The sequence below is a fragment of the Gekko japonicus genome, unplaced genomic scaffold (assembly GCF_001447785.1).
Source record: "Gekko japonicus isolate JY-2015 unplaced genomic scaffold, Gekko_japonicus_V1.1 scaffold1303, whole genome shotgun sequence".
Lineage (NCBI taxonomy): Eukaryota > Metazoa > Chordata > Lepidosauria > Squamata > Gekkonidae > Gekko > Gekko japonicus.
The window spans coordinates 420,285-439,603 of NW_015161436.1; the positions used below are offsets into that span (position 1 = coordinate 420,285).

The following is a 19,319-nucleotide window of genomic DNA, read 5'->3' on the forward strand; positions in this document are numbered from 1 at the left end:
GCAACTTGCCATCTTCTACTTTCTACTCCAGCATGAGAAACTGGAGAAGAAATTCAGTAAACTAGAGTTCCATGTGACTTCTGTTAAATGACACCGGATTGTACTCTGACTGTGGTACAAACCCAGCTTGTCTGTTTTTAGTATCTATAAGCATTTAAAAGAAACAAATCCAGCTTGCCCCACACATCTAGTATCACACTGTGAATCTGGAAAGGAACAAGGGAGGGAAGTGGGCCTAGGGGTCTACAATGCTACCTTTCCTATACTATGTAAGGATGGAACCAGTCTTCAGTCACATCAGAAAAACTATCTACTGATGCAAACTGATTGTATAAGAATCCTGACTATATCAAGCCTTAATTTTAATATTTGACCTAGCAACTTCATCAGATATGTTTTCACCAAAAGAAGTTAGACAAGCTCTTTCCATAGTTTACAGAGCTTCCTTTTCCCATGGGGCTACTTAAAACTTATAAATACACAAAGCGGCCTCAGTCTGAGTCAGACTTCTGGTTCGTCTCGCCCAGCACTTTCCCCTCCAACTGAGTCTTCCAGGTCTTCTAAGCAGAGGTCTTTTACAGTCCTGTTGTTCAAGAGTCTCTTAACTGGAGATTCTAAAAAGGGAAGACCTGCATCAAAATCTTTTGGAGTCCTCCAAGACGGTTTAATAGCAGGCGTACGAGTGATCCTCCGCTAGATAATGTGTTCTTGGGCTTCCAAAAATCTTTTGAGAAAAGTCACTCAGCAAGGATTAAGTAGTTGTGGCATAAGCTTCTTTTATAATTAGTAACTGCTTAAGCAATAGGAAGCAGAGGGCAGGAGTAAAATAACAGTTCTCACAAAAGGAAGGAAGTAATGCGCGCCCCACCCAAGGATATTTCTTGGGACTGGGACTTCCATTAGAGGAAGAGCCACTTAAGCTGAAGGAAGGCTCCTTGAGGGATGGTCGGATCCACACCACTGAAAAGAGACAATTACAGTACCCTGAGTGCAATCTTCATGCTTATAGTGCTGTTTGGACCAGAGTTGCTAAGATGGAATCTCTGATGCATAGTTAAATCTTCGCTTGCCAGGAGCTGGTTTAAAGGAAGCTTGAAATATCCCAAGGAGCACTGGTGCTGATCATCCTTGACCTACAGGAATAGGAGATGAAATACATCACACTGAGGTAATTAAAAAAACAACAACCTCAAGTTCACGAAGACAAAGAGATACATTTTACAATAACATCCCCTTTTCACAAACCACTCCATACTTCTTCACGAAATGCTATTGACTGCATGAGAAGCAGAGTAGAATGCATATTTTATTAAAGTGTCTTAATCCTCCTGAAAGGATTAACCATGAAAATAATGAATTCAAGCAAAACAACAACAACAACAACACAAAAACCCTGAAACAAAACCCACCAGCAGCTATTTAGTTTGGTATTAGTTGGTCATCTCAGACTAATTTATTGACAAACATCCACCTCACCAAATTCTATGATACCAAAAGCCAAATATTCTGTGATCAAGCTATACAAAATATCATTACATTGTGCATTAGGTAAAACATTCAGCATTAGTGGAAGAGACATATCCAAGACTACATTACTCATGCTAATGTAGGTACTGTAACAATAATGAAACATTTATTTATTTATTTATTTAAAACATTTATTAACGTTTATCATTTTTCCTTGGGAACTCACGGCAACTTACAATGTAAGCAAAACATTATTTTAAAACACAATAAAACAATAACTATAAACACCATAAAACTCAACAATTTCAAAACTACAATTAGGTCTGCCAATAAATGAAAAAGCTGTCTTCAACTGCATCCTGAAGACTGACAATGAGGGAGCCAGGCACGCTTCCTTGGGGAGGTTGTTCTATAATGGTGGGGCCGCCACTAAAATGCCCCCCCTCTCGCCTGCCCACCAGATGAGCCTCTTTGATTGGTGAGACAGTCAGGAAGGCCTCTCCCTGTGATCTTAGTTCCTGGGCAGAAACACATGGGAGAAGGCAGTCCTCCAGACACCTCCGTCCAAAGCCATGTAGGGCTTTACTGGAACTGGGCGATAGCTCATGGGTACCCGAAGTTATTACTCTGGGACAGAAAGGCTGGGCTTAGTCTAGACATGGGAGGCAGAGATCACAGAGTGAAAAGCAAGAGCCATTTACCTCCACTTCTAGCTCTTGTCGCTTGGGGTTGTGAACAAAGAAAGTGAAGTTTTCTTCCCAAACAGGTTCATTGGTCTTGTAGCGAATCTATTTGCAAGAGGATTTAGGGTAGAAGATTTCTGTTAGAATTCATAGGTAAAAAAATAAGCCCAGCTTCCACAATTGCTTTGGGACTTTCATGTGTACTCTCTGAAAAAAGGACAGCATCCATATCACAAAATTAAACATGAAAGCTCACAGCCAGTTTAGTGAAATGTCCATTAGAAATAATCTGAGACTTCGTTACCAGTCTACTGTAGGGCCAGTTTGGTGTTGCTAAATTGTGTGGGCTTCAACACAGGCAAGTTCAAAACCTGTTCATGCTAAGTAACTTAAATAGAGTTACACCCTTTAAACCCAGTGATGTCAATGGGTTTACCAGGATATAACTCTGCTTAGGATGGCACTGCAGGTGGCCCTGGGAAAGTAATCATATCTAGTCTAACCTAATTCACAAGGTCATTAAGAGAACTAAAAAACCCCCCAACCCTAACATAACCCTATGTTCCTTGAAGGAATGGTGGAATATAGAATCAGTAAACAGAAAAACATTCATGATGTGTTACAATACACACTTCCAGCATTTACCTTTGATTTAATGTACCTTTTTCATGGCAAGAAACTAGCTGCTGAGTAGGCTCGACAAAATAGGAACTCCTCTGTCAAGAAAAGCTGTGGTTTCACTGAAATTATGGCCTGGTAAGCATTTGGGAATGTTTACTGGGACATTGATAATACTGATGCAGCAGCTGCACTGGTTGTCTAATTCAGTCCCTGCTCAGTTCATATACACAAGCTGGGCAGCTGTATTTTGTTCTGTGTAATCTCTCCCATGTATAGGATTACGAGAAGACATCTCCATGCTTTTCCCTATTACAGTCCACAACAGCCACCAGCCATTTCTGTGATACTGGTAACACTTTCCCCAGCAACTGTGATCACAGAAATGATTACTATTAGGGATGGGCACAAACCAGTTCATGAACTGAACTTGGGCTGGTTCGCAGTTAGCGAATGTTCAGAAGGCGTATTCCTTGAATATTTTCCAGATTTGTGGCTGGTTTGGTTTGGCCAGCCATTTAAAACTGACAGCTGAGTGGCATGGGGTCATCTGGCCAGCTGTTAGGTTTAAATGGCTGCAAGCCATTAAACCCATCAGTTTCGCTCCCCCCTTCAAAGGGAGGAAGTGAAACCGACCAGTTAAATGGCTGCCAGCCATTTAAACCTAACAGCTGGCCGGCAGACCCGGTGAACTGTCAAGGTTTAAATGGTTGAGAGCCATTAAACCCCTTGGTTTCGCTCTCAAAGCAGAGGGAAGTGAAACCGACTGCTTAAATGGCTGTGAGCCATTAAACCTCTTGGTTTTGCTCCCCCCTTGAAGTGAGGGGAAGCAAAACCGACAAGTTAAATGGCTGCAAGCCATTTAACCCTTCCCAGGCATCCCTCCCCTTCCTCCTGGCCCCGGTGAGCTACAGCCAGGAGAAACATGGAAGGGAAGTCCCTTCCAGGGTGGTCCCCACCTCCTTTCTCTCACTGATGGCTCGCCGTGGCCAGGAGAAAGGGGGAACTGAACTTGCCAGACCAGCTCGGTTTGGGTGGGGCCCTTTTGGTTTGGTCTGGAAGCTGCCCCGAACTGAAATGCTTTTGGGGGGTTCATTCCCATTCCTTAATTACTATGTCCAAGCTCTCTGTTAATTTGTTTCAGAGATTATGGCAAGTTCTTCCAGTTCATACAAGTATGATTTACTTTGGGATCACTGATTTACTGTATATAATTTTCACAAGATACACTCTGTCAAGCAGATGTGTGGTGTTGTATGGGGTGGTGGTTCACAAATTAAAGGTACAGTGGAGAATATGCCAACAAGGCTGTGCCATTATGCAAGCTGATGCTGAGGAATGACGATGCCAAATTGCTTTTTAGTCCCAAAAATATCAGTTTATATGGGCAAGAAACATGCAAAGCTTCTGGGACAGATTTAGGTGGCTGAAGCTTACCTTACTTGTTTGTTCCTTGATTCCAACAGTCAATGAGACGAGTGGATTGGGGTTGCTGTTAACTTTCTTTCCTGACTGCAGAAGAGGAGGGGAGGAAATTAACCTTCTTTAAGCACGTTATTATGGTTTCTATCTTAGTCAATCAGGGCATTTTAACTCTGCCCTCTGTCTCCTGACCACAGCTACAAAATACTCTTTACAAATAGCTGTATATGCACATTCAGAAATCACATACCCATACATCCTTACCTTGAAATGTTTTATGAAAAATAGTATACACACACACACACATACACACACTGGGGCTTCAGACTCCTTTCTGCATTCTCTGTTCTATGCATTTTGAATTAAACCGTTTTACAAAGTTCAACTTCTCATTCTTTGATAAGCACTTCAACCCCCAAAGCCAATGAAGCAACATTAGAACAAATAAATGAATGTTGCAGTCTGCATGCAAATGGGGGATATGGAGAAAGCGCAAACTCAGAAAGCTTAGTATATAGATGTGTGATGGAATATTACGGTTAAGCTGTACACTGGAACCATAAAACTTCTTCTTTTGTGGGCAGCAAAGGAAAAAGGCATACTAAGATTTCCTTATAGGTTTACCCAACTCATACTAGAGACCAACCATCTGTCATGTCTGAGCCTTGCTCATCTGTTGTATAGCATTAGATCAAACTGCAAAAACAAACAATGATTTACAATCATTTGAAAGAAATGGAAACATTTCCCAATCGTGAATGTCTGTTAACACGCTTTGCACTGAGCTACCAAAGAAAATCTTTTGTTAAAACAAAAAGTACATACAAGAGTTAAGCTCGAGCATCCAGTAATGCTGTTAAAATATTAAAAGTTTGCCATCTAAGTTGTTAATAGTTTAATTGGAATTTGACTCCAGGAAAAGATTAACATGATTAAACAAGAAGTTAGACATTCATTTTAGATTCAACTTAATTATTGCACAGGGACCACAAACATGTATTTTTGATTAAACAATAAATCATCCGTTATTCTGAGTAAAAAGAGATTTGCGTTTAGCTTTAGCCCCTCTATCTAACCTCTTCTAACATCCTGCTCTTTACTGCTCACTCTACCCCACTGAACACAGTTTAAGATTTGATGGATATCATGCGAGATCGTGTGATGTATTAACTTCTAGCAGACTACATATTCTTACTTCGTATGAAAGAACTGATTTTTGTACTTAAAGTATACAAATGATATTGTAATCCATCTGTAGTGTTCAGCTGAGGAGAAGTTAAATTGGTCCTTCAAATTCTCTTCCCTAGAACATGCCCCCAAAATATTAGCTGTAAGAATATTTCCCCAATATCCAGATTGTTTAGCAATTACTCTATTTCTTGTTTCTTACCATCTACAAGTTTTCTCAAAGTTACTCTATTTAGTCTCCCTGAATGCTTCAGTTAGGATCAAAGCCCAACATTTCTTTAGCATATAAAAAAGCATAAGGATACGAAAGATGTATTTTTGTATCATCCTGGAGGTACAGACGTATACGAGAGCTTTTCCAATAGAGGGAATCTCTGTATATTTTGCTTTCTCACAAAAATTAGGTGCTTCTCAGATTTTTACACTTCTAATTTAATGACTTAAGTATACCAGGAAAACAAACAGAAGGAAGCAACGTTTCCCATTTAACCCCTGTACTGTTTTACAGCAAATATAAATCCCCGTAAAATGAGATCCACAAATTGTGACTGGACATTCTTTCTAACAGCCAGTGTCCTTTTCTACTCATCTCCTGACTGATGAGTTTTACTGGGAAAGGGAAGCAGGTAGGGCATGCGCAGTAGTAGCAAATTTTGACACTGCTACTGTGTCCTGGCATCACACACAACCTAGTGCCATTTTGAAAAGGGCATACTGTTTCCCAGTGTTGCCTACATTTTTTTCCCCTTTGGTGGCATATACTAGAGCCTTTCCCCCAATCCTCTTCAGAATTATGAGCACAGCTAGCAACAACCTGGGGACCACATCTGTGTATCCCAGCCTGTGCATACAAGGGTAGCCCCAAAAGTAATTTACCAACACTAATTAGTTTGTGTTTCTGTTTATTTCTGTTGCCCAAGTACAGTTTGACTTATGAAGAGTTCATCTTTCAATGCAATTTACTAATCCTCACTCAGGCACAATATAGTTCAGTTTTAAGATCGGTGTGCCTTAAATGATTTGTCTGAATTGTGACTGACGAACTCAACGGATGGTTGGAACAAGGCAAAAACAGACACTAATGGCTTTCAGTAAAAAATTGTTGAAAAATTCTCTGAAATTCAGTACCTTAAAAAACACAGAATGATGCCACTAAAGCATAATGAACAGTGGAGTTTAGTAGTTCTACCTAGTATGTGAGCTCTGTTCTTGAAGTTTGCTTAGTTCTAATCAAAGAACTGGAATTAGATCCAAAGGCACTGTTCCTCTAATACAACACTTATGCTAGCAGAATGGCACTTCTGCTGGTGAGTGGGACAATATTTGGAACCCCTCATTTTGCCCCCAGCACTGCTCATGAGGGTCTACTATTTTCAAGGGATGGGTGAGTGACAGAGCACCATTCAATTACCTTCTCTGCTTGATACAACTCTTCAGATATTTCTAATGTACACAATGCAACCCTGACAGTTTGGCATCTGTTCTCTGACAAACTGTGCATCACTGTGTTTGGCCTTTCCTTCTTTGTACCAGTTATTATGATCTTCCGGCACAAAAATGCATTGGGTGGCATTAAAAGTTTATTGCAGACAACCATGTCTCCAATTAATGCTGCAACTTTAAATGGAAAACTATTATTTTACCTTTAGGGCTTTCTGAACAGCAGACTTCTTCAAGGCGTCTGGATTATAATCTAATGGATTATTCTTTTAAATCAGAAGAGAATGAACATACAAAGGGTTAATAAAAACATGCAATAAAGCAGTACCGCTTGGTTAATTAAGGATGTACAACAGGAGACCAAACAAAACACTTTCAGGACAAACAGAGGAAAAATAAGGGAAAGGTTATCCAAATAATATAACAAAGCCTTCTGTTCTCGTTCCCTCGATACCTTTCAAACACTGCTCCCCCCCCCCAATTAGGGTTAATATGCTCTTCCCTTGTTATTCTCTTGGCAGCACATTCTTTTCAAACCATTATAGTACAACGAACTTTCCTATTTGAATTAGAAATACGCTGATGCATTGGCCGTGGAAATAGGAATGGATTTAAACAAGATTACACTGACCTCTGACCATTTCCATTAACTAAACAATTTTTCATTTTATTTCAGTAATGACTGCGTCACCCTGAAAATGACGGACACGCCATAAAGCATTAAAGCATATTTGCAATATTGCTAGCTTGTGGAGAGAAAGGGTTTGTTTCACAAATTAACGAAGGGCTTTAAAATAAACTATAATGGGAGGAGTTCAGGGTGCTATTTCATTCCATAGTTTTTAAAACAGAACATGCTACAATGGCAAATTCTGTTTTAAAAGCCATGGCATTCACATTGCGCAAAACCACAAATAATGTAACAGTTCTGCAATCATGCTGTAATCCAAGACAGGAAGAGCAAGCTTTAAAAATTTGTCCTTGAAAAGAACTGTTTGAAGGGGGAAATCCATTGCAACTGAATTTTGACTTTTTAAAAACAAAAACGCTCTTTTGTTATGAAGTCAACAGACACATCCAGTTGTCTCTACACTGTCTCAGGGTACAGCAGAAGCTTGAGAGAAAGAAGGCCATGCAGGAAACTGATGACAAGCCTACATGTGACAGTAACAGATCCAGAATTCTTACTTGGGTGGACAGGCAAGAACAGGCATTAAAACCTATGTGTAAATATAGAGAAGTGAAGGTGTTTATTCCCCATGGTCACAAGGACCCCCTAAAGAATGACATTGAAGGGAGTTCTACTAGAAGGGACAGGCTTGGACTACTGGGTCCATTTTAGTCAGATTTCTTGGCCCAAGGGAGATTCTCAGCCTTGCAGTTCCAGCTTTACTCTGCAGAACAATCGGCAAACTTGACCGATCACAAGAATCCACCACGAGAGGTGTAGGAATCTGGACCATCTCACCATGTGAGCTACGAGAATAACCATAAACGCACTGAAACAGAAATATGGCTAGTAAGGCATTTTTAAAAAAAAGAAAGAAAAAGCATTTTTAGTTGCTCTTGTGCCTGCCTGGAATTGAAATCATCTCCCTGTCCCCAAGTCCTCTTCCTATACAATTTGTTTCTCGACAAGGAAAATTCAGGCCTTCCCAGTATTCTGCATGAGCTCACAATGACTGTGTGTTAAAGCTGGTGATCAGGCTGAACTTTTGGCTCGCGTTGACTTTTCAAAAAGTTTTTCACTCTAACAGCTTTGATCAAAATAAAAATGGATGGCAGAAAGGATTGCAACTTGTAGGTCCTTGTCATATAAAGAACTATAACGTCTACTAAGAGAATGTTATCTTAAGAAGAAAGATGAACCTCTTCATAAATTAGATGAAATGGCATTTTAAAAACTGTGCCAAAAACTAAGGGAAAAAACCTGAACCTAACAATAAACTCCAGAACCAAACAAAGGTTAGTGAAAAAGAGGGCCAATATTAAAACCTTTCCATAAAAAAAGGTACATGTATTTATTGATAATAACAAATTTTAAAACATATATAGGGGCCCAATTACAACCAATGTATATAAAACATAACAATATCAAGGGCTTAAAAAGTTGACCTTACGCGTTTCGGCCAAATAGGCCTTCCTCAGAGGTCATACATATGTGGCAAGATGGTTAATAATTATATTCACATAAACACAATCAGAAATATGGAAAGGTTTTAATATTGGCCATGAACCTCTTCATAAATTAGATGAAATGGCATTTTAAAAACTGTGCCATGAACTTGTTGGATTTTCCTAGCTTAGTCTTCATTTTTGCTTCTGAGGTAACTGCTTACCACTTAATGGAGAACTGTGCTTGTATAGGAGATGCATGTACTGTGGTATTCTGGCATACAGTAGAACCAGCTTGCGTTATTGTAGCATACACTCTGTGCCCTGCCCTTTTGTGTGCAAATTTTCTCCACACACCTCCAGTCCAGTTTCAACATAACCAATGCCTAATTTGAATCAAGGCAACTTTCAGAACACAAAGTCAACTTTAGTTCTCAAAGTGAGTTTAGAAAGATACCCAGCTGCATTTTATCCCTCACTGGGTAACACATATACACAACACGGGTTAGGTAGAAGAAACTGGACGATTTGAATGTGAGAGGGCAGGGTATGTGCAATCCCATGGGGTGATCTTGGTCCCCACCTGGTTCTGTTATGTACTGAGAATGGGCCAAAGATTAATGCCAGTCTCCACATAAAAGACATTTCTGAAATATGGTACAAGATTCATGTTAAATTTTAAAAATTAATTAAATCTGAACTCTTGCCACTGTTTCATGCTGATATATTGTCGACAGCTTTAGGTGTTACGTTTTTCAAATAACAAGGAATAAAGCTGCAGCACCATTATGGGATCTACACATGGCACCGTCTCCTGTATTATTATTAGCATTACGAAGTTTTTTTTACAATAACCTCTCAAAATATCATGTCTGAAAAAGAAAAGCAGGGAGCCATCCAATGTTCCCTCTAATCCCCTCCCCTACTGAGCACAACAGTTCACATCCCAAGCAGAATATGACTGCTGTAATCTTAAAGTGGGCAGTGCAAGACCCTGCGCAGTTACAGACTGCTGATGAGTGGGGCTTCCTGTGTGGATGAGGGGCCACTCACACACACAGCTTAGAGGGGACAGCGCAGCCAGCCCACCTAACAGCCCATCTCAGAACAATGTCCACACATCTCACAGGACAACGTCCACACGTCTCACAGTTCTTCCAAAATCGGCATTCGTATATTTCTAGACTGTAAGGGAGTATTTGTGATACTTTATCAGAGCTCAACAATCCCAGCAAAGATTTCAAAAGTTTGAGGAGGGAATCAAATCACCCAAAATAAATGGCACCTTGGGGCAAGGATGTGTGAAGTTTATATCGAGGTGGGCAAGACTCAACTGTTTTGCAACCCTCTGCTTATAAGCATTTTTATGCTCACAAAGAGAAGGGAAAAGAGGAAGCAGTATCTCAGGGAAATGTCCCAAAACGAACTACTGTTTTGAAGATCGATGAAGCTAGCTGCCTTTGAGGTCAGACTCCAAAGGAAACAAACTCATGTATGAATGGACCCTTGACGTTACAACTGGGAAACCAATGTGCACTGCCTGAGCTCCTCAGAGGAAAGGCAGGATAAAATCTGAATGAAATAAAATAAGGACAGGAAGATATAAACAGGTGCATCAGTCTGATGTTTTCTAGCTTTGATTACATGACTACATGTATTTAGGCCTTTCGTGGGACTGGAATCTAAACACGGACTCTAATCATATGAAGGAAGCATTCACCTTTTATAATCCCTAAATCCTGACACCTGATACGTAGGACATAATTAGCTTTGTAATATTTCATAAGCCTATGGTTTCTTGGGTATACCTGCTCTGCAGGGCAACTTCTCCATGACGATTTAAGGCCATTTAAGATTTTTTAAAAGCTGTATTATTCCTACCAAGGACCATAAAAGATTTTACAAGAGGACAGGGAACTTGGGGAAAACACAATTAATTTTCAGCTTTAACTGTGCACAGCTTGAGCCAAATGAAAGATTCTTCACATACAACACACAAAATACTTGCAATTAACTTTTCAAAGAAATCACAAAAGAGGCTGACTTTTACACTTCATGACAGTTTCATTTCTCTGCAAGCAAATGTCAACATTTCTTCAAGTGAACCACGCAGGCTAATGGGAAATAACATGCTAATCTTTGAAGAATGCTAACTTTTAAAATGACTTACCTAACAAACTAAGCTGATAGCACAGTTTGAATGCAGTAAAAGTATAACAACACACGCTTGAAAACCATGCATGAAAACAAAAATTGCATGCTCCGCCATTCCATTATTAGGACTAAGTGGGTTTTAGCAGCACCAACCCACTCTGGTAGGTTAAAAAAAAAGGATGTACATAATATATATAACACCCGAGAACTCACAAATAGTGTGCTATAGAGTGAGGTAGTATTTTCACAAAAGACTAGTCCAGATGCTCTCCTCTCTTTTAAGTATCCACACCCAAAGTTTCCCTCGTAGATACTCTTTAAGAAGATGGAAATGGAAGGAGAAAGCAGAGAGTGATGGGATTGGGGCAGCATAAATGCACAAGCAGCTTTACTTTTAGCACAGTTAAGGAAAACAGTCAGAACAGTCTAAAATTACTGATTGGCACAAAAAGTTATTAGCACTGAAAGGCACTGTTTCCCCAATTGCTTTCATATTACAATACCATTTGAATGACAAATCATACAACCCTTTTAGGGACAGTTTGATTCCTTCTTTCATACCGAACATCTTTCCAATGGTTTTTATTACAGGTACTTCCATACAACTACGGTAATGTTCGTGTTAAATGGGCCAAGTATTCTAGACCTCTGTGAAGCAATTCCATGTAATTTTCTTAATCGCCCAAGTGTGGCATGTCTACAAATTACTAGAGAGGCCTCATTGTGCAGACAAGATAAAGAGGAAGATAAAGTTCCAAAGAAAACTTTCAATGCCTTACCAAAAAAAAAAAAGTCAAGATGGGTAGCCGTGTTAGTCTGTAGCAATAGAAAAGAGTCCAGTAGCACAAAATTTGTTGTAGGGTATGAGCTTTTGTGACTCGAGAAAGTTAATACCCTGCCACAAATGTTGTTAGCCTCTAAGGTGCTACTGGACACTCACTCTTTTCTACTGCTAAAAAAAATCTAGTCACGCTTTTTGCTTTTATCTCTTGCTTGCTCACACAAATTTCTGATCCAGGAATGTTCTCGAATGATTATATATCTGTATAATTTTAACTTAAACATAAGTTAACCCTAGAGACATTTTTATCCAGTCAGATCCTATGTACCTATATGCATTGCCAGCCCCAATTTGTAAGCAGCAATATATATATTGTAAGTATGCCCTAAAGGATTTATTCAAAAGTTTCAAACTCCTTCTGTGAAACACATTTATTATAAATATATGCAACAAAAGGGGAATCTTAAAGGGCTGCTCACCAAAACCACAGCAGATTTAAGAAATTGTGACTTTCTATTCTCTCCATCCCCAAAACACAATAAAAAATCTAAGGATCAGCTGCACTTTAATAAATAAGGCATATTTAGGAAGTAATATCTGTTTAGAAGTTTACTATATCTAGTATAAAAGTTAAGTGTGCGGACTCTAATCTGGGAGAACCGGGTTTGATTCCCCACTCCTCCACTTGCACTTGCTGATGTGACCTTGGGTCAGTCACAAGCTCTGGCACAGCTGTCCTTGAAAAAGAGCAGTTTGTGTCAGAGTTCTCTCAGCCCCACACACGTCACAGGGTGTCTGTTGTGGGGAGGGGAAGGGAAAGGAGTTTGTAAGCCGCTCTGAGACTCCAAGTGAAGGGCGGGGTATAAATCCAATCTCTTCTCCTCTTCTTCTTCTACACCACAGCCTTAACAGCTAAGTAATAAGTTTATCCCTGAACAGTTTACTCAGTTTAAACTATAGCACAGACACATAGGATTCTCCCAAGTGTAAGCAGCATGTACTTTGAGGCCACCAATATCCATGTTTTATTTCATCTTTAAAAATACTGTCATCACAAGTTAAACTTTATTGGAATGAACCACCTCCCACAGACACTAAGAAAAGTGAAAGCACGCAACATCTTCATACTTAATGAATTCACTGTGTAGATATAAAAACTTGGAACCAGGAATTAGCTCTCTCTAATCCAACCCAAGGATCTCAAAAGTCTGTTTCCCAGAAATGCAGAAGGGTGCCTACTAAGATGAGAAGGGCAGCTCCCACATTCCAGTACATGAACACGCTAATGACATTATATTGGTCTTTCAGCTCAACCCTCCTCCCAGGTACAGCTGTCTAGTGTACAACACTACTTTTGGATCTTTACAGTTTAAAGGTTTCCAAGAAAGAATTCCTGCCTTACTGATAACATAGCTGTATTTTCTTCAGAAATCACATGCACATTAAAGTTCTGAATACTTACAGCCCTTAAACTACCACTTTCGTTACTTAAAAGTGAGGAGATCAGCACATGCAGTGGAGTTTCTTTTTACGTTTGTCCACCGAAACCTGCTTGCAGTGCTGCAGTAGGAGATGCTATTTAGCTTAAGTAACCATAAAGCTCAACTGGGTGCATATAATCCTGCATGTGTGCATGAGGTGGCCACAGTATCAGAGAGCCAATCCAGTGCCAAGATTCACTCCTGCCTGTGAGGGTCTGACTGACTGCAGCCATAGTTCCATGATTTACACAGTTATAATAATTCAGGATTAGAAAATGAAGTTTTCACAAAATGATTGTCAACTCAAAATACCTACAGGATCTGGTCTTCAGGTTTATCACACGTAGCTTGCAATAATGAAGTGTGAAGCGCGATCCTGTGCAAGCTTACTAAGTAGCATGCCCTCATGAGTTCAGTGGTCTTTCTCCTGACCATGCACAAGACTGCATCACTGGTCTTAAAAGTCCACAAGCATCAGCTCTAAAGTATTTACTCTGGCATCAAAGGAAATATTAGTTTACAGCACAACAAAACACAAATGCTTCATTCTGTAAACATGAGTGAATGACCTGCTCTGCAAAAATAAAAAATCTACCATAGAATGTATGTTTATCTTTGGGAGATGCTGGCTTTGCAGAAGGCATATGAAAATGCGGTTAAAGACATGGCATAATGTGGATTAGTGAGGCAAAGTGGCATACTAGTAAGCAACATGTGACTAAAGAAAAGTTCACAATCACCCAGGAAAAGCATCGTTACCACCAGGAGACTTACTGGTAGATTTCTTGCCGAATCCAAATAGAGAATAAGTAATGCTGATGAAAGCCCATCATCGGCTTGGTCTTTATCAGCTCTAATGCTTTTTAGCACCTAAAATTAAAACAGTACAAGTCAAAATTATTGAATTGTTTATGACGGATTTTCTACAAAGAACTCTAAAGCTATCCACTACATGTACATTAGCACACAATATAAACATGTTTTTTAAAAAAATTCTGCTCCCATTAATGAATAACAGAATGAACAAAAGTAATTTAAAGAATCACACAGGTGTAAGAGAGAGAAAGGCTATTTCTCATATTACACAGTCATCACCTGCCGTAGCATTCTGTTTATACATTAATGGGGGACAGGAGTACCTCCCAGTTAACCAATATGGTACATTGCAGTCATCTACTACCTTTCTATCTGAGTCCTGTGAGTTCTGGCTAGGGTTCTCAATGTTGCCTCAGAAAATACTGGCAGATTTGGGGGGAAGTAGCTGGGGAGGGTGGAGTTTCGGTGTGGCATGATGTCACTTCTGGGTAATGCTCTAGGTTTCCTTCCTTAGTCGCTGTGGTCTTTACCAGAGAGACCAGAAGAAATTCCTAGTGTTGCTATGTGGGCCAGGTAGTTCCCCATCCTGGACAGGCAAATGGGAGGCCTCGATTTGGCAGATGCTGCTGAAGAAGGTCTTTATAGACAGATGCTCCGGCACATTTTGTACTATAAATGAAGGATTTCCATATCGCGGCTCCTAAACTCCAGGCTTCTGCACAAGCACTGCCAGCTGAACCATGTGTCCACAGCCTCGCTAGTGCATCTCAGAAACAAGGCATGAACAAGATCACTGCTGCACATGCATGACTCTGGGTCCAGACCAATGACTTGTAGGGGAAATTGTCAAAGTACTCACACACCCCTGAACCAAAGGGTGCCAGAACACTATCTGGAATTACCACAGTCCCAGCCATCACCTATTATTTTATGGGGGAAGGTTTGTGGAGACAATTAAAAGTGCCATTTAGGAAAGCAGAAGCAAAACAGGAACACGCACAAGTTTGCTCTGAAAAGAGACTAAATCCATTTGTTCTAAAATTTGGTGTCTCATCTTTAAAGGGATCACTTAAAACGAATAATGATTTTTAATTTTTTTCTTTTTTTGCAGACAGCAGGTTTCTGAACATCAACCCTAGCAATTTTGATGTCTGCAACACCAAACTCAGTATTTTGTCAAAAACGAAGTTTTTGTGAATCTCTGAAATGTATCTAGGATTAGGTACGAAAAAGAGGGGACCCACAAGGACTTGGAGGGGGCACCTCGTTTCCCCTGCTCCACTATTTCCTCTTTCACTTCCCACACAGACTTCCCCCTTTCCTGCTTCTTTCTTCCCTTCCCACCCACCAGCCAATCTACCTTTAAACTCTCCCATCTTCAGATTTCCCTCACAGCGGTTGCTGGCAAGCCCGGGTCCAAGTGAGTCCTCCCTCAAAGGCCAAAACAGCCCTAGAAAGGGCCCTGTCCCCTCCCCCTACCTTTACTAATACAAACCAAAGTTTGAAGACTGGCAATACTGTTGTGGTGCCTAACAACAGCCACTGAGAGTCATTAAAGCTACAGGAACTGCTTCTAGTGCATTGTTTTAAGATTTCAGATTTTTCTGTAGACCTGGGGCTTTTCTCATGTTTGTAGAAAGATCTGTCTTATCTGTTTGGGGTCCCAGTCTCTGAATTAAAGTATCCACAGATTCGGCAATGTTAAGAATTAGATATATTGATGATGGCCATTCCAAAGTAAAAATGTCCGCCACAAAATTCTTTTATAGGACCACCTCCAAGAGCAACATCTCCTATGGAATACCAAATGCTATTTTTTTGGGCTGAGTCAACTGCAGAGCTTTTGAACCAGAGGAAATTGTATGCTGGTGACACCCAGCTCTATCTAATGATAGACGGCTGGCTGGATTCCTCCCCAGAAACCTTGGACAGGGCACTGGGGGCCATGGCTGGGTGGCTAAAACAGAGTTGGCTGAGATTAAATCCAATTAAGATGGAGGTCCTGTACCTGAGTTCTGTGTGTGTGTGTGTGTGGGGTGGATCGGGAATCAGGCTCCCAATTCTTGGTGGGGCACCGTAGTCACGGGTGCCGAGGTTCAAGAGCCTGGGGGTGGTCCAGAATACCTCACGGCCCATGGAGGCCCAGGTCAACACAGCTGTCAGATTGGCCTTTTACCCATCTCTGGCTGGTCAGAGAGCTGGTTCCCTATCTCTTCTTCCGGGAATTAACTACAGTGATCCACGCAATGGTGACTTCCAGGTTAGATGTCTACGCAACTCTACGCAAGGCTGCCCTTCTGACCTGGAAACTGCATCTAGTGAAAAATGCGGCGGCATGCCTGCTGACTGTGATGTCTGTGCAGGTATGCATTCAGCCAGTGTTACGACAATTGCACTAGCTACCAATTGGGTACCAGGTCCGGTTCAAGGTTATGCTACTTACCTTCAGTGTTCCCTCTAAGCTGAGTTAGTGTGAGCCAGCTCACCGTTTTTTAGCCTCCGGCTCACAAATTTTTGTCTTGGCTCAGGAAGGATGGCTCCAGAGCAAAGTAATTTATGCAGTAGCCAAATTGCTCGCTCGCCACTCTAATGCCCAGTGGATCACAAAGTAGAATTTTTGCTCACAAGACTCCACAGCTTAGAGGGAACATTTAAAGCCCTGTGCAGCCTGGGACTGACATATCTGTAGGACCGCCTCTGCCCCATGTGCCCCGTACAGCCTTGTGCTCTGCTGAGCCACGTCTGCTGGTGGAACATGCTCCCACTGGAGAGCGGGGCTTACTGTAACACACTCTACGCAAGGCTGCCCTTCTGACCTAGAAACTGCATCTAGTGAAAAATGCGGCGGCATGCCTGCTGACTGTGATGTCTGCGCAGGTATGCATACAGCCAGTGTTACGACAATTGCACTAGCTACCAATTGGGTACCAGGTCCGGTTCAAGGTTATGCTACTTACCTTCAGTGTTCCCTCTAAGCTGAGTTAGTGTGAGCTAGCTCACCGTTTTTTAGCCTCCGGCTCACAAATTTTTGTCTTAGCTCAGGAAGGATGGCTCTAGAGCAAAGTAATTTATGCAGTAGCCAAATTGCTCGCTCGCCACTCTAATGCCCAGTGGCTCACAAAGTAGAATTTTTGCTCACAAGACTCCACAGCTTAGAGGGAACATTTAAAGCCCTGTGCAGCCTGGGACTGACATATCTGCGGTACCGCCTCTTCCCCGTGTGCCCCGTAGAGCCTTGTGCTCTGCTGAGTCACGTCTGTTGGTGGAACATGCTCCCACTGGAGAGCGGGGTCCTGCGGGATTTAATGGAATTCTGCAGGGCCTGTAAAACGGAGCTGCCCCGCCAGGCCTTTGGTTGAGGCAGCAGACATATAAATACCTTTGGCCTCCCTAGCCTATACTGCCCTTTCTAGAGATCGCTATGGCATCTGTTGAGTGGGTCCTTATCCTTGTCAGCATATGCCCAGCACTGTGGATACTGGAAACTGAAATTTTCTGCCATTTGTTGCTGTCTTTATTTGTATGAATTTGGACTTGTATTTGGATTGACTACTATATTTGTATTTTAACGGTTGTGACCTGGCCTGAGCCCGCTTGCGGGGAGGGAGGGAAAGAAATCCCATCATCATCATCATCCTCAATCCTGACCAGTAGTCCTTGTTCTTCTGAACATTTATTATTGTTTAGAAACTGATGCCACAGATTACCATTTATGGAGTTCATAAAATATTTTATTTATTTATTTTATTGCATTTATACCCCACCCTCCCCGCGAGCGGGCTCAGGGCGGCTTACATAGGGCACATAGTGCATACAATATAAATGGATAAAACAGTTAAAATTCAATTCATCGGATGCAAGAATAAAAACTCCCAATTTCTGAGCTTTTCAAGTGAAAATCTACAGGATTTGATTTTTATCTAGATAAAGGCAGCCTCAACACGTCTAAATTTCTGACAAAAGAACAGTTTGAAAACAATACCTGGTCAAGAGTCTCTACAGTGGGCATCAATGTGAGCCATTCGAGTTTTAAATGCAATTTTCCTTTGGAGACTTCATCCAAAGTAAACCACTGTAAATAAAGTCAGTTGATGCCATGAAAAGTAAAGTAAAGCCATTCAGTAATAAATTAACAGACACTGTCATTGCTTACTGTTCGCACTTAATATGATCATGTCCTGATATGACAACACTGTGACTGACAGATGGCTATCAAACAATCCATACTGTAAAGCTAAAATGGAATTTCCAACATTTAGCTTCAGGGATATTCTAAGCAGATGCATCAGTAACTAGTTAATCATTCCTTTGTCAGGCCCTTTTGGACATCGTTTATGCAACTGGCTATATAATCATGAATGCAACAGCTCTACACGGTTAGTTACGCTGAAGTATCTTTGAATCATCATAACCTACCGATACAACATACTGACCCAAATATGGTATACCTGTCTTCTACAATTCCACTTACAGTTAACAGTGTAAAGGAGAAGCAAACAGGAACCTTGTCACACTTCAAGACTAAAGCATTTATGGGGGATAAACCACAAGACTCCCTTGCATTTTTGCTGCAACCAATGAATTAACACAGCTACATCTTTATCCAATATAAAGGAAGTTGTCATCAAGTGGAGAGTGTGTTCAGTGGGAAAACTCTGGTATTGTGGTATGGCATCTTTGCAACTTCCTCAAAAATTTCAATTTAATATATGATTAAGTTTTCTGGGCTGATATTTGTGAAAGGTTGGTCAAATAATCCACACTGCCATTCTCCCCTTTCCCTCAAATACACAGGTAAAGACTTACCTCATCCAGGTAGCGTTCCTTTTCAACCTCAATTAGGTCAATCATTAGACTAGTAGAAGAATACAATGCATTAGGAGACCATTTTCTCCACTACAGGATACAAAGCTGGAATTGTGTGCAAATACAATGATGACAAAGTATTTTAAAAAATAGTGGCAACCTCAGGTTTATGCTCTGAGAGAAGGACCCAGCTGCTAAACACTCTTATCCAGGCACACAGCCATTGCGAAGGGAAAGAATTATTGAGGAAATGCGAAACAAAGGAAAAACTGTCCATTAAGCACTGTGAATAAAACAGCAGCATTCACAATTGCTGGAGAAGAACTGGGCTATTATATCCTTGACCTG

The 19,319-nt window shown here is 40.9% G+C and overlaps 1 protein-coding gene across 1 annotated transcript in view; it reads right to left on the reverse strand.

Moving 5' to 3' along the window:
* ESYT2 (extended synaptotagmin-like protein 2) overlaps positions 1-19,319 on the reverse strand; it is an 80,657-nt gene that overhangs the window by 17,132 nt on the left and 44,206 nt on the right. The window contains exons 12-18 of the mRNA XM_015428983.1: positions 18,972-19,020; positions 18,148-18,237; positions 14,124-14,219; positions 7,022-7,084; positions 4,206-4,280; positions 2,169-2,255; positions 984-1,133 (exon numbers count right to left, since the gene is read on the reverse strand). Of these exons, the coding sequence (XP_015284469.1) occupies positions 984-1,133; positions 2,169-2,255; positions 4,206-4,280; positions 7,022-7,084; positions 14,124-14,219; positions 18,148-18,237; positions 18,972-19,020 (610 nt within the window). The remainder of the gene's footprint in view (positions 1-983; positions 1,134-2,168; positions 2,256-4,205; positions 4,281-7,021; positions 7,085-14,123; positions 14,220-18,147; positions 18,238-18,971; positions 19,021-19,319) is intronic.